Source organism: Channa argus, chromosome 13, assembly GCF_033026475.1.
Source record: "Channa argus isolate prfri chromosome 13, Channa argus male v1.0, whole genome shotgun sequence".
Classification (NCBI taxonomy): domain Eukaryota; kingdom Metazoa; phylum Chordata; class Actinopteri; order Anabantiformes; family Channidae; genus Channa; species Channa argus.
The window spans coordinates 11,645,810-11,661,224 of NC_090209.1; the positions used below are offsets into that span (position 1 = coordinate 11,645,810).

At 40.6% G+C, this 15,415-nt stretch overlaps 1 protein-coding gene across 2 annotated transcripts; it reads right to left on the reverse strand.

Moving 5' to 3' along the window:
• Nucleotide 1: 1 nt before the first annotated feature.
• On the reverse strand, nt 2-15,254 carry si:ch211-117c9.5 (sodium- and chloride-dependent creatine transporter 1). Of its 2 annotated transcripts, none has more exons than XM_067526067.1 (14): nt 14,745-15,254; nt 13,116-13,418; nt 10,123-10,254; nt 9,675-10,011; nt 9,197-9,329; nt 7,910-8,044; nt 6,356-6,459; nt 4,480-4,565; nt 4,275-4,387; nt 3,224-3,364; nt 2,800-2,902; nt 1,502-1,602; nt 1,255-1,425; nt 2-1,052 (listed from the first exon to the last, which is right to left on the reverse strand). In XM_067526067.1, the coding sequence occupies exons 1-14, from the start codon at nt 14,773-14,775 to the stop codon at nt 924-926; spliced, it is 2,019 nt and encodes a 672-aa protein (XP_067382168.1). In that variant the 5' UTR covers nt 14,776-15,254; the 3' UTR covers nt 2-923. The 2 variants fall into 2 exon arrangements, with proteins under 2 accessions (XP_067382168.1, XP_067382167.1); XM_067526066.1 differs by having other exon boundaries at nt 4,480-4,604; nt 14,745-15,253.
• Nucleotides 15,255-15,415: the final 161 nt, after the last annotated feature.

Sequence of the window (15,415 nt, forward strand, 5' to 3'; positions counted from 1 at the left end):
ACACATTGTATCCATCTTTATCTGGTCATTTATTGCTTCCTTTTTTGCCATGATGTCTACCCTCTTCCCCCTCCCCACAACTCGATCTTCTGCTCTTTGCACAGTCTAAAGTTTCTGTCCTTATACTGGAAATACTGATCATCATTCCTTCCAAATAGTGTTAACACTTATTCACAGACCCTACAATACAAGTGCTACTTAGGTTAGTTCACAAAACACAGTTGGAAGTGGTGATGCATTGTTTCTTTTTGATTACATTTTTACAAATGGAAGTAAAATTGTTTTTTACAGTTATTTAAGAGAATACAGTTGGCAGAAAAAATAGCCAGAGGCAATGTTACATGTAATAGAAATCACTGCCATGGTCCAACACATACTCTTTCTTTAACACTCATGCACACGCAAACACACATGTAAAGACACAAACACACTGAGAAACATACATACATTCATCGCCACACACAAAGACCATGGCACATCAGCAGCAAATATGGGGTCTGTAAGTTTCTGTTCAATCAGAACATAGTGGCATGACATGTTGAGATGGATGAGGTTGTCGAAACCCTGAAAGGGAAGCGAGGGAAAGGAAAGATACGGCAACTACACTGGACACACCACACTCACCGAACGAGACAGAACAGGACAGCACAAAGGCAGGGAGCAGAAAGAAAGGGGAGAGTCAGCGAGGTAGAGTAAGAAAGCAGAGCAGAGGGAAACCTGTGATGACTGTATTTATGTGAGTGTATTTCAGTTCTCCCATCTAATCTTTGGTCCATTTGTCAAGAACCTTTCCATAGTTTTAAAACTGTGGGGTGTCTAACTAATCTGCACCAGACCAGTGTGGAGTGCATGTGTGTGTGTTTGTGTTTAAGTGTACTGATGTCAGGTGTGACCTTGCTTTGTGTTCTGTTAGGGATATCTCATCAGATCACGCTTTCAAACAAAAGGGTAGTCTTTGTTCCTGCAGGGGGCAGCAGTTTGGCCTCACTCTCTGGGGCCAGGTATTCCAAGTGATGTCTGCCCCAAACTGGGGTGGTCAGGTGCTGCCACCGCTACACAGAAAAACACAAGAACATAAAGAGCTGGCTATTTGACAGATGCTGTATAACTGCAGAAAAATCTGACAAGCAAATAATAGACAAGACAGGGAGGGCAGTATCCAAGGAGACACATTCCTGCAGACTTATTGACAGTTACTAACAGAAACAGTAAGAATGTGTATGGACATGTACATATCCACCCAGGCATACTGACCTCCCGCAAAGATCCTTTGCAACGCAGCAGTTTGTAGAGAACAGTTACAGGGATACACAGCATGGAGGACAAAGCCAATGCCCAGCCAAGCGCTTCACCCCATAAGGGGTATGTGTACACCGTGTTGTAGGTAAGGGGCTTGTAGTTCACCACGTGGAACAGAAACACTCCCTACACACACAGAAAAATGTTAGCTAAATGCAGATGGTATTCCAACTTAAACTCTGAAACAAACAAGAGCACTGACCGCACAGACTAAAGGAGTGATGTAAGACCAGCACCACTTCATATATGGCAGAGGCTGATAGCCGATCATACGAGCCACGTCGTCCATGAAACGGTCTGCACCTAAAGGTATGAAATGAGGCAGCTGTCATAATGCAATGCATTTGTGTTTTTAGGTTTGGATTGTGACAAAAGACTAATATTGAAATACAATAAATCATGGATAGAAGAAGTCCTTGAGTTAAGTCCTTGAGTTATTTCTATCATCACTCGTATTTTCACAGTTGACCAAAGAAAACTGACTCTCATTAGCAATCAGTGAAACTACATGTATAAAATCAATCATAAAAGACAACTGATCTTTGGTCACTTAGGGAAGCTGTAGAGAATAGCAAATTAATTGACACTGACATCATAACAGACACTTAAAACATTTTAAAAACACAATCAGACTACTCAGGAACTCTATCACATTGTTTTGCCCTTGACTCAAAGTCCATTAATTAATGTAGTCAACTTATTTTAACAAATTCTCACCCATCTAAGCCTTCAATGCATACCAAAATATGCTCCATGAAGTATCTTAAAGTAGAGAGGTGCTGGTAAAGCCTCCAGTGACAGACTCATTGAACAGCACTGGAAGCAGTGCAGCTATTCGCTTCTAAAAAATTTTAAGCAAAGTTCTGTTCAGTCAAAGAGGAGCAATAATTTATCCACGATTAGTACATTTTTGATCATTTTTACCCATTATAATTTCTCATCAAGACCACTTGAAGATCTGTCCAGAACATAGCTGAGTGTAAAGAGTAACACAGGACTGGGCAGAGGCAGAGAGGACTGATTCTGTGTCTCAACCTAGCACTTGCTTAAATTGCACACTGTACCTTTAATATAAATATTGCTGATCTGTGTTTATGCATATATGAAGAGATATTTGATAGTTGGCTGCTTGTTCTATTCAACTTATTGACACATATGAACACCTGTGGAAACTTCATCCCTATGCGACTCGACCAGTTCTCATATTGTAAAGTTTCCTAAATATACGTTTAAAAAAGGGGGGCACAAGAGACTTCTTCATGACATGATTCAAGTGTTATAGCTTTAGAGAGAAATCCACTAATCACAACCTATTGGTGACTTGTTGGAGGGTGTTTGATATCCTTAGGTTTGTCCTGGTCAAGAAGATGATTAATCGTTTAGGGTTGTAAATGAGGCTATAATCCCAGATGTGCCGTATCTCTCACAATTCAACCACTAACACCATTTGGCCCAGATGCTTTTTCATGTTTGTTTTACAATTGTGCAGTGCTGTCTCACCATAGACCCATGCGATCACCACACACTCCCAGAAGGCTTGCCACAGTAGAGTGATGCCACTGGCAGAATAGTAGTCAAACAGCTGGAAGACATACATCCCTCCCTGAAAGAAACAGAGTGCAATAAACAAAACCATCCTTTATGTGACGTGTTTCCAGCCTTGTCTCGTGCTTATGTTGTTGTCCCAGTTCAGTCCTGGCAATGGTTTCCTCACCCCAATAAAGCATTAGGTACAAAATCCATGTACTTTATTGAGCTGTTAAAGAATACTAGCAAAGCACCCAGGTAAGAGACTCAAGCCTTTCATACAGTTTCTGGATGACATTGTTTTTGGTCTAGAAACTAATGATATACTTAGGTAGCCATATAATTCTGAAGAGTGAAACCAAACTGGGTCTAAAATTCTGTGAAGTTCTCACTGTACCTCTGTAACCATTGACATGTCAATGAGGAAGCAAACGACACAGCAGATGGCTGCCACCACCTCTCGCCGCAGGGAGCTCAGAACAGATTTAGGGGGTAGCATGTCCATGATTCCTGTTATCAAACCCTCTACCCCTACAAACTGAAATGAGAGAGTGAAGAGAAATAAAAAGTGAAGAAGTGCACGAGGAACCAAAACACAAAGGCACACAAAGGGGAGGTGGTAGACTAGTTATATAATAGTCTAAGACAGTCTAAAACATGCTTCTGAGCCCGAGGACGTGCATGGACATCGTACATAGATATGTCCTGTCATATACTAATATACTATACTTGGTATTAACATTAATTTGTTCACAGTGTCATCTAACAGGGTTGGGGCCAAAAATTATAGGAGAATTGCACTGTTTGTTTTTTGTTTTACTTCATGGTGGGCTGTTGACTCAGACACACAGCTACTTCAACATGTCAGTCAGTAAACTGCAGATTTACTTCAACATTTAATACAGGTTTTGCAGTTGCAGCATGTCAGCTCAGCTCCCCTTGTTAGTATCCCAGCTAATGAATGTTTACATGTGTCTTTCCAAAAAAATATTTGAAGCTCTTGAATGGGCGGAGAGGATAACAGCTGTGGAGCTATTTATATGACAGTATATGCATGGGAAAGTGGCTATGGCAGGGAAAAGTAAGAAAATGGACGGAGAAGAAAGGAAATGGAGAGAATGAAAAGTGAGAGTAAATGAATGCATGGGAGAGTAGACAGACACGATCTGTGTGAATCAGACAGAAGCTCATTGAGAAATCCCTGGGCTGTAAAAAAATGGATGTAGGCACTGTCTCAAACAGAGGAGCAACAAACAGGGTGCTAAGAAATGCAATGCTAAAACTGGACATGTGTCTAGACTGTGTGAGAGGATGTGAGAGTAAGAGAAAGGAAGAAATGTACATGTAGATACTGTACTACTCTACATTTGGTGAGCAAGTGCAATAGAATCAAAAAAGACTCCAATGCTTGATGAAAACAAACAAAATCAGATGTGTTTCAGTATTACCTGGCTGTCCAGGCCAAGGATAAGCAACATAAAGAAGAAAAGGGCTGCCCAGACTGGTGCCAGAGGCATCAGAGTCACAGCTTTGGGGTAAGCTATAAAGGCCAGTCCTGGACCTGCAAAAGAGACAGAGCCAGTGGAACGAACTGTCAACACTCAACTAAAACGTTGTTTTAGGTGGCCAAACTGTGGGAAAGCTTTATCTTACCACTCTCCGCTACCTTACTGATGTCCACACCCTGCTCTGCAGCCATGAAGCCCAGCACAGAAAACACCACAAAGCCTGCAAAGAAACTGGTTCCACTATTAATAAGGGCCAGCACGAATGCATCCCTACAGAAAAATACATAGGGAAAGGAGGAAAGAGAAGGAGGGAACCAGAACAAAGAGAATAACATTAATATTGACTTAGATTTTTGCTTGCCTTGTACCTCACTTGTAAGTCGCTTTGGATAAAAGCGTCTGCGAAATGACTAAATGTAAATGTAAATATTGTGAGAGAATGGCTCATTGCAATATGCTGTAACTTGATAATCATGTACTGTAAGATGCTCAAGACAAACACAGCAACAGAAGACATAGGCTGGATGGTAAATAGGGGATCAATAGCAATTTGGCAGGTGCAGAGCGCAGAGCAATAAGCCAATGGGAAGTCTGTTTCAAGGTCTGAGAAGGCGAAGAGTGAAAGGAAAATCCCTACTAAGAAATGGCTACATATACACTCATAGGTCACAACATATAAACCGCCAGGTGGATTTGACCAGGTGAATGTTTATCGCTGTATACAGTACACACACATCTAAAAGAATTATGTTATGTTATCTACTCATTCATACTCTGAGTATGAACATATGAATGGTATGCACAGAATAACCTTCTGTGTATCCTGACAAGTCAAATCTACCAGCTAAGTTTTGGATATGAAGAATATTTTAACAACATGCTAGCATTAATGTGCAAAAAATAGTATGTTAACCATCCTTGGATACTGTTAACATTTTGACACCTACCATTACTTTTTTAAGTTTAACATGTAATGCCTTCACACATAACTACATTTTCATGTGAACACTACTAACACATAAATTTCTAGGGCAGTGTATCAGTTTCATCACGATACTGTAACTTTGACCCAGAGTCTTCGACCAACCACTAGACAGTGTGACCTTGTGACTGACACTGATAGTTCTAAAGTCCTAAAACTATATATTATTGCCAGGGTTAAAAAAAAGACATACGGCAATGAAGTCTCTGGTTTATATGACCCAAAAACTGAACGCAGTCTATGTAGGCACATCCCTGTTTATCCCTAGTACACTATACATGTATGTGTGTATCAAAATCTGGACTAATTTTTCAAATTCCAATTAAGGTCAAGGCAGAGAAAGTATCAAACAGAGGGTTATTCATGAGGCGAGGCTATTAGGAGCATTCCAAATATGCAAACACTTATGATAAGATTTTTTAAAAAATGAGAAGGACTTTATATGTTTACATATCTATGGCTGTTTAGAGTAAACACATGTACGCTCATAAACCAGCCTACAGCAAAAGAATAATGAGCCCAGCAGTGCTAAAAACAGACATAACTAAGCTCTTCATGCCATTCTTCACTAATGACCTCCTCTTTGTAACAGAGTAAAATAGAGCTTGTAGGGCTTGAGGGCACTGTTATGATTCACCCTGGAACCCTATTTGCTTCTATTTTGATCATCGAGAGAGATACATTTGAAATGTGAGTAGTGTGCTAGAAGCCTTTGGGGCCTTGGATCATAATTCCCATTCAGTGTATGCAGCTGAATGTTTTGTGGCGGCAAGAAAACAGCACACACCTTTTTATTGCATTCAATCAAAATGGGGTGTGTATTTTTTAAGAGAAAGGGAACTGGTCTTTTAGTACATCTTGTTTGCTAATAAACGACAGACTGAGGTCACTTTCTTGTGCCAGTTACTTGTGTGTATAAAAATAAGTCAATTTCTAGTGGCAATGTTATTTGAGCTGTTTAAGTATGTTTGATAGAACTCAAGTCTACATGCAGCAGAGTCTGGTGTTGATGTTGGCCTCTTTCCACTGGTTTACTTACTGGTAACAGTTGTTATGAAAGCGGTTGTAACTGCCCAGCGCAGTCAGGGCACCTAATCCGATGGCATAGGAGAAGAAAATCTGAGTTCCGGCATCAATCCACACCTAGTACAAACAAAAAAGTCTGAAAAGGGCTGTGCGATATAATCATATATATTGTATGATGACAAAAAATAGTCTATTTTATAGTATGCTCTTTCATCTTTTTTACTTTGTCAGAAATCCCATATTTTTGGCAGAATGACTCACACACACAAATATAATTAAAGCTAAAACACAACAGAGTAATTCAGCACAGGATTGGGTGAATGCCGAACAGTAGTTAGGTGATGCAATAGGTTTTAGTAGTTTTGTAATTGGTGTGCTATATTTGGAAAAAATTAACAATTGTTTGCATTTTAAAATATGCAATTTTACTTGTGCTGACCAAATGAAATGAGCATCAGTAGGAAAATCCATTTTAAAATATAAATTGTAGTGCAAATGTTATAGTCGGTCAGAATTAAGTGCAAACTTTCATTCCTTTTTTACCAACTTGTAGCATAGCTACAGCTGCTGAAAGGCTAGTGAGAGTTACGGACAGCTTTTAAGGTGGAATATGTTCTTAAAAGGTAACCAATTTTATACTTGCTTTCTATAGCTTTAGTTTAAGGTGTAAATGTACATTAATGCTTCTAAACTTCCCACTGACTTCCCCATATTTCTCAGCTTCTAACTAAAAACCTCCTCCAGATGACATCACCCAGAGAACTTTTTCATCATTAGGATTTCAGATGATGTCATTTGGACGAGCTCTGGAAAAGCAGGTTGACCATGATTACAAAGCCCACAGTATGAGCAAAAAGATAATCTGAACTGAAGGTTCATCCAAGTGATGTCATTTGGAGGAATTTTACACTGAGAAGTAGAGAGATATTTTAATGTAGGGAAACCAGAGGGAAGTTTAAAGGCATTCAGTTACATGTACTAGCAAACTAGAACCAAAAGAAGCAAGTTCAAAATCAGTGAAGGTGTCCTTTAGGTGCTATTCAATGCATTGAAATAATTTTTTGAATTGGTCAATCAATCAATCTACCTTAAATGTTAATACAACAACGTTAACTATTAAACATGTTGTTATTGCTTCTATTGCACAATATACCCTTGGTTCTTCAAGTGCTTCCAAAATTGTAAATAAGTTTCATCTGAATTATGCAAATCTTTCTCCTAACTCAAAGAAAAAACAGGCCGAGCCTGAAGCTTCTGTGCTCCAGCAGCACCACACCTGTGCTAACAACAGGCCAACACCACTCCATTACCACCAAGCAAGAATTGGTGTCATAATCTTTGGATGACGTAACACAGTTAATTAAATAATTGCACAAAGGTACTTAGGAGAAAATACTTTTAGTGAAGTATATAACTCAAATTGTAATTAAAAAAAATCAAGCCTTCCCTATTGGTTATTTCACTGAATTTACAAAAAAATATGCTCTAATGGAAGAGGCAGGATGTCTGTTCAAATGCAGGTAATAAAAACTGATAGGCAAACTGCATGCTTATCCAAACATTATACCTGTGCTTCTCCGAGTTTAGACCAGTCTGGTTTCAGGTAGTAGACAATCCCATCTAAAGCTCCAGGCAGAGTGACACCGTGGGCCAGAAGAACGACCAGAACCAAGTAAGGGAACAGAGCTGTGAAGTACACAACCTACAAAAAAGATGGAGAAAGTGAGCACTTAAGGACTCTCCTAGAAACTGTAGGTGAAAGGAGAAAGCGCCATAGTAAATATTAGACACCCTCACTTAACATGAAGTATATGCAAAATATGAAGGTGGATATGTGATGAAATTAATAGGCTTATTGGAAAAGTTTAGTGCTTATCAACATGGTCCATCAGCTATGGTCAATTATTTCAGTGCAACTGCACCTCAGCATGTTTTTTTCACTTTAATTAAGCAATTACCTGCTTTGCAAATACTCAAGTCTTAAGTAGAAGTCCATTAGGCCCTTCCTGTAGTAGATGTAAAAAAAGGTAGCCTGTAAATGGAAAGCCAGACAACTTGTAAACCTCCTGCAATAGCAGAGGGTTTTAGCAGACCTTTTCAGAAGGTAGTTTTTGTCACGTAATACTAAGAAAGCTGCCTCTTGCTACCTAGAAGCATCAAGCTAAATCATTATGGTAAGAACGAAGTAGTGAGAAAAGCACATATCTAGGTCAAACACGGGAAGAAAATCTCCTTTCCAGCTCTCAAACATCTACATGATGGAAAGTTACTAATCGGCTTACAGCTGGCTGGCTCCTTCATTATTTTTCCTGCACTCTATGAGCTTTTGCTACTCTGGAGACACAAGTATGCAAACACACATATGTCAATACACTACAAAAAAAGGCATCACTTATTATTCCAATGTTTTTGAGCATACATTTAACAGAATAAGAAGTGAACATATTTTTATTGCACTAAAATAGAAAAGAATCCGAACAGTGTGTAAGCAGTCTATTCTACAGCACATAATAGTAATCTAGGCGCCAGTGGAAAATTATAGCCTGAATTAATAGCTTGGCTAAAAATGTACATAAATATGTGTGAGAAGACAGGAAAAGGAGCTAAACAAAATAGCAGACTGATCCTCTCACTATACCAAAGCTGATTTGGGGTCAAGGTGCAAAATGCTGCAAGTATTTAATTACTTTAGCAAGAAGCAATACATATGGACTCTGGAAGTGACAGGTAAACTTTTTTGTACAATGTACAAATGTGAATATATATATGAAGTGTTTATCTGCACTAACTATCCCCAAAGAGTGACATGTTACATTGAGCATCATGAATTGCACAAAATCAGAATATGCTTTACCTTGCCAGTAGATTTAACTCCTTTCCACATGCAGAAGTAAACAATGATCCAAGTAGCTATGAGACACAGCACCATCTCATAGCTTATGTCACCAGGTTCATGTAGTCCACCAGACAGACGGAGCACTTTACGCCTAGGAAGAGGAGACATGCGCATTACAAAAGAGTAACGCTGACAAAAGGCACATTCGAAGGCAAAGTGAACAAGTAAATAATTTCAACAGGGACACTGTGTTGGATTATGTTTTACCAAATGCCAGGTGGTTTCACTGACATAAACAACATTAAATGATCATAATATAGAGGTCTACATGACTAGAACCACTGGTAAAAGCACAGTACATCCATAAAATTCAATCTAGCCCTACTAGTGCATTTAAATCTTTATGGATTTAACTTCTGATAGTAAAATTAGGTTTTTAATCATGCTCCTTTTAATCAACTACTATGTGGTGATTCTCGGACAAGATATAACATACTCCCAGAACTCAATGACTGGGGAGCGCATGCCCTCAACTTCTGTGCAGCTGCCATTCAGAAGGAGCTGGGCTGAGGTCAGGTTCAGCGGGGACGTAACGGAGAGGAGGTTGGAGGGGGTGGCACCAGATGATGCCAGAGCCAGCTGTGCTGCACTGCGGTTGTGGCAAGTGCGGCGAAAGTCCTGTGTACAGTTGGGGGTGTTCCAGGGATGTCCGCAGGTGGCCCAGGGCAGCTGGTTGGTGAAGGAGTGGAAGAGAAAATAGAGGCCCCACACCAAAATCATGATGTAATAGGTGTTACAGAAGAACACTATTACCATTGAGGCAAAGCCCAGACCTGTCACAGAGGAAGAGAGTCAAGAAGAGGAGGTGTGTAGGGATGTGTTTTGCAAATCAGAAGTGATGCACAGCATTGGAATAGTGTACACTAACACAAAAGCAGATATACCTTTGAAGAGTGGTGCGATATTCCAGGCAGAGACCCCTCCCTGCTTCATGAACTGTCCCAGCGCAATCTCAAGGAAGAAGACTGGGATTCCCCCAATGAACACAATCAGTAAATAGGGAATCAAGAAAACCCCTGCAACACACAACACACATCTTCATTACATGGCCTCCTAAACACTTTTTATCGGAAGTAACAACAGGTAGAAACATGTTACAGTTCAGTTGGGCTTCCTCATTCCTGGAAAATACATAAAACAACACAGGCCTTCAGTGTAATTCAAAAACAATCATTATCTTTGTTTCAAGTGTGAGTGCTTTGTGATCCATCTAATAGCATACCAATGATAATAGTGCTATTAAATCAATACATTCTTTATTATCAGACTTAGTCACATGACATTCTGGCATTTTATACTCCAAAGTGGGTTGTTTTAAGAAGATGAAATTTATAGTATTCAGAAAAGTTGTGTTTTGTGATTACGTAGTCAGACTCTCAATTAAACCTTGACATCCATAACAACCCACAGTAAGGTCATTTAAGTTTGAATTGCAATTAAGAATGTGAATACAGCACTTTTTCATTTTGGTGATAGAATACAGCACTTTTTCATTTTGGTGATAATTGTTTCAATCAAATCTTTTGATTTTATGTTTAATTTTGTAAATAAATTGCATTGTTATGCAATACACAGACTTATCATGATAATCCCAGTAACAATCATCATTAGCTCTATAAGTTCTGAGACAATTATTTCATCAACATTGCATTGGGTGGGTCATATTAAAATTAACAGAGTTTTTTGTTGCAAAATTATAAGAACCAGGCTCATTCATACATATGTCATCCTCCTGGAAGACACATTATAGTAACAGCACTTCAACAGTAGCCAATCTGAGCTAAAGGTCATGTTTAAAGTATTTAAGTACACAAGCTGTACAAACACTGGTGTGTTTCTTTACTAATCATGCACTTGACACACCAAGAAACAGTCAAGCGGTGGACGAAGCACTAAAAGGCAAACGAGTGAGGAGGACAGACAAGGTCAGGGATAAGAGATGCATTGAAAGTGTATGTGGGAGATCACTGCAATGTCTCCCACTCCACAAGCATTTGGACATTTTTTGTAAGTACTGTATTTAGAATTGAATGCTGTGTGGTGAAGAGGCAGGCAAATGGAGACTCTATCAGGATTTATTAAACCTGACAGAGACCACTGATGGTTGGCCCAGGGCAACTGGTTTGTTGTGTTTTCTATAAATAATCTCCTTTTGGATTCTTATCCAGAAACTTACTTTGATCAGGAATAAACAGTAAAGAAATACACAAAAAATGTGGCATGAGACATTTAACTCACTAAATAGAGTTACAACGATTTGGCTTGAATAACCATAATAATATAACTGGCTGATGCCACCACAGTGCACAGATGGGAGGGAGTCACATGACTAGCTGTGACGCAGAGCAGAAAGGCTGAGAAGAAAGGAGGGAAAGATGGATAGATCACAGGAGAGAGATGCAAAAAACTGGGACAACACTGTAGTACACGAGGTTCACTAAATAGAAAAATGACACTTCAAGGCATTGATGTGGCTGTCGCTACAAAAGTGTTACTGATTGACATTTTGCGCCTCATTCACTCCATCATTCTTTATGTCAGTCTCTGAGAGCAGAGGGCTGTAGCCTTATAAGGAAACATTTGTGCGCGTGAGCCTAAGAGAATGAAAAGGCTGGGAGAGCAAGGGAGACATGGAGAGGGGGAGAGAGAAAGAGAGACAGAGACGCAATGGAAGGCTTGAATGGAAAGACTAGAGGAAATGCTTGCACTTGCATACCCCAACCTATTGATCAAATCATCTAGGAATTGCATCCTTAATAGGCTTAAGTAAATCCTGTCTAATCATAACCAGACCAGGCACATCAGGCTTTGCAGCTGAGCTACAAACAAATGAATAAATGAGAATTGGCACAGCGGTAATACCATGTATTCTAAGTATATTCGTGTGTTTCTGAATTTAACAAGGAAGTGTATCCTTGATCAAGTAATGAGCAGATGCGACTAAGTTCTCTGCCTTTATTCGATGCAGTTGTTGTTACAAGGTGTACCCGGGCCTGGTTAAGGACATAAAATGAAGTACTGTTGTGGATATATAGCTGTGTTGACATTGAAACAAGGAAAGGATGGGCACGGTTGTAGAACAGTTATTGTGAGACATATGCCATCTTATCATAGGTACTGTAGAAGAGTGCATCTTTTGTACAGCAAGAGTGCTGGGCAGACGCACAGGGGGTGGACTATGTGAGGCACGCCATTGTTATATGACACCAGTAGGTAGGTTTAAGAGCCTATGGGTCACAAGACACATGAGGGAGAGGAAGGGCTGCACAAAGACACACACAATTGCACATTCAGTATCATTTCAACTGAACACCTCATAAAAAAACAAATAAGTGGGCAGGGCAGAGATAAGAGAAGTCAAGGCCAAAGCGGCAGTTAGGGCAGGTTACTGTTGGACGAGATGGCACAGATGGAAAAGGAGTGAATAGAGGGAGAGGAATGAAATAAACACATCTACTAATGTGCCTGAGAGAGCAGTGGAAACACTGCAGCGCAAGCCTGTCTCTATTTGTGAAACCCATGTGGTTTCAGAAATAAAACAAAAGTGAAACCACATGGGTGAGCACAGCTTTTCAGCTACGTGCTCATAGCCACGCGGGCCTTGCTCACTCTACCTATTTTATCTCTTATCACTGTTCATACCAACTGTAGGAGTTTCTGAAAGGATCCAAGCAATTTCAAATTGACACAATAAATTATCATGATAACTCCTAAAATGTTTTTGGTTTTCTTTGCACACCATGACTACATCCCCTACTAAAGTGAATTGCAAAGACTTCAGATGACACCACCATCACTCTAGACTTCAAACAATGGTGATAGATCAGACTGGGATAAAATTAAGAACCTTGCAGAGGGGTGCACTCATGATGCTCACCTCCTCCATTCTTGTAGCAGAGATAAGGAAAGCGCCACACGTTGCCTAGGCCAACAGCAAAACCCACGCAGGACATTATAAAATCCATCTGTCGGGTCCAGGTTTCTCTCTCCACTGCTGGTACTGCTACTGCCCCATTTCCAGTCCTGGCTGCAGCCTCATCCGGGGTCTGTGGAGGGCCAGCTCCTCCACCCTCATCACATCCTGGGCTCGCTCTGGGCACAGGCACCAGGGGGCGAGAAGACCCGCCACCTTCCTCCTCTGACAGAATCCCTGCTTCCAGTTGGGGGAGACTGGTTTCACCTGGTCGAGACATGTACAAGGATGACATGAGAAGGAAGAACAGATAGCCAGAGGAGGAAAGGAGACAAAAGGAATCAGAATGCCTGAGTAGCTCTAATGCATTCACTACATTTTTATCACAGGGGACAGCAAGCAGCAGATTTTTTAACATCACTCACATCCAAAATATACAGAATAACCACTTTGTGTGTCTGCACTAGAGACACATGTCTCTTGGCCAATGCTGCAACTGAATGGAAGCAGGAGGCTGCATGTTTGCACTTCATGGAAAAACAATATCAGTACAATTACTGGATGCCTGTATAAAGCGTCCAGTAATTACAAAGCTCTACTAGGATGTAACAAAGCCAAAACACATGCCATAATATAAACAGCATACTTAATTAGAATCTGAGCTACATTTGTATTGCAGCTGTAGTGTCATGACTAAACCATCCCCCGATGTTCATTTTCATTGTATGTCTCACAGACAAAATGATCAGTGATCTGGTGCACAACACAGCAGAGAGTTATAAGCTCAGGCTTCGGTGTCATCTAACACTGCTTTCATTTTCTCTATTTCACATATATACACCATTTAACAAATGCATGGAGACACTCAAACACAACTAGAAGCAACCTGTCATTACTCCCACTCAATGATATCAATGTCAGTTGCTTTGTGCTGATGTGCACCAAGGCAGCTGAATCCAGATCAGAGGCATGCGAGGGGGTGTATGAGCAGAGGGGAAAATGCATCTACATGTAAGGAGCAACTTAGTGCGAGGATATCTGAGGTTTAAGGTCATGTGTGTGTGTGTGTGAGGAATGGTCACTCAGTGTAGGGGGTTGTCAAAATAAATCCCTTCTAGGGATAAAACATTTAGAATATACTGTCAAGAATAAAAGCCTAATAACGTAAAACTCCTTTGGAAACCTGTACTATACATGAACAGTCAAATTCTGTTAGCAGAATAAGTGTCACCAAGATCATTTGTGGTGCTGTCATGATATTGATGTAAAACTTGACAATGATTTGTTTGGCGAAGAGGTCCCTTCTGTATTTACCCCCAGTTCACCTGCCATCTGTTCAGCACCATGTTTAGTTTCCTCTCGCATGCAGCTGTGTCTGGTGTGAAGACTACACTGAAATATCCTATAGCTGTACACTAATGCCAGACGAGTGCAGCTCGTGGCCATTAGCTATTGAACAATGTCAAATGAGTGAATGACACAGCCACAGCTGTTTTAATACATCAGGATCTAGTTATGTTTAAGCCTAAATCATACAGCAAACAGTGAATAATACATCAATATTAAACAGCGGAGGTCAGTCAGCTTACTCACCTTGGCTGTTCTCTTCCAATTCAGGAGACATTTTGTTGGGTAGAAAATTTTTTTGTTTGTTTGTTTTTTTTATGCTAGCTGGTTGGTTTAAGCTAGCCAGGGGCTGTTCAAGTTTTATAAATGCGCCTGGCTAACGAGGCTCAGACAGGCAGACACAGAGATGTAAGCCCAAGAAAAAGCTTTGCGGTGCTCCAGTTGTCTTCCTTGGGTTCTGAGTTTAATATTTAGCCTTTCTGGAATTAGAAAAGAAGCAGTTTTTCTTATGATTTTCACACCTGGGAAGCCCTCGGCTCTGCCAAGAGATGGAATTATTTTACAAAGCGCCGCGGTCAGTTCAGCGTTGACAGAGGAGATTCAAAAGCAGTCGACGAAGCACTTGAAGGTAAGCCTGAAGAATCTCATGGATAACAGCTAAATGAAAATGATACTGCGCCTTACGGTGAAGATTTCTTTGTTTAAAAAGCCCAGTCAGAAACCCGTCAACCTGTAGGTGACGCCGCGGTAAGACAGGCGAAGACTGCGCTCAGCTCCACGGTCCGTTAGCTGTGACGGAGCCTCCCCCGCCTCCTTCCGCTGTTGGCGACGCGATTGGCTGCAACCGGCCCAGTGCGGTGCGCACAGCATCAGCAGCAGCACAGTCACAAGGACGGCTCCGTCCCACCGCAGGCGTC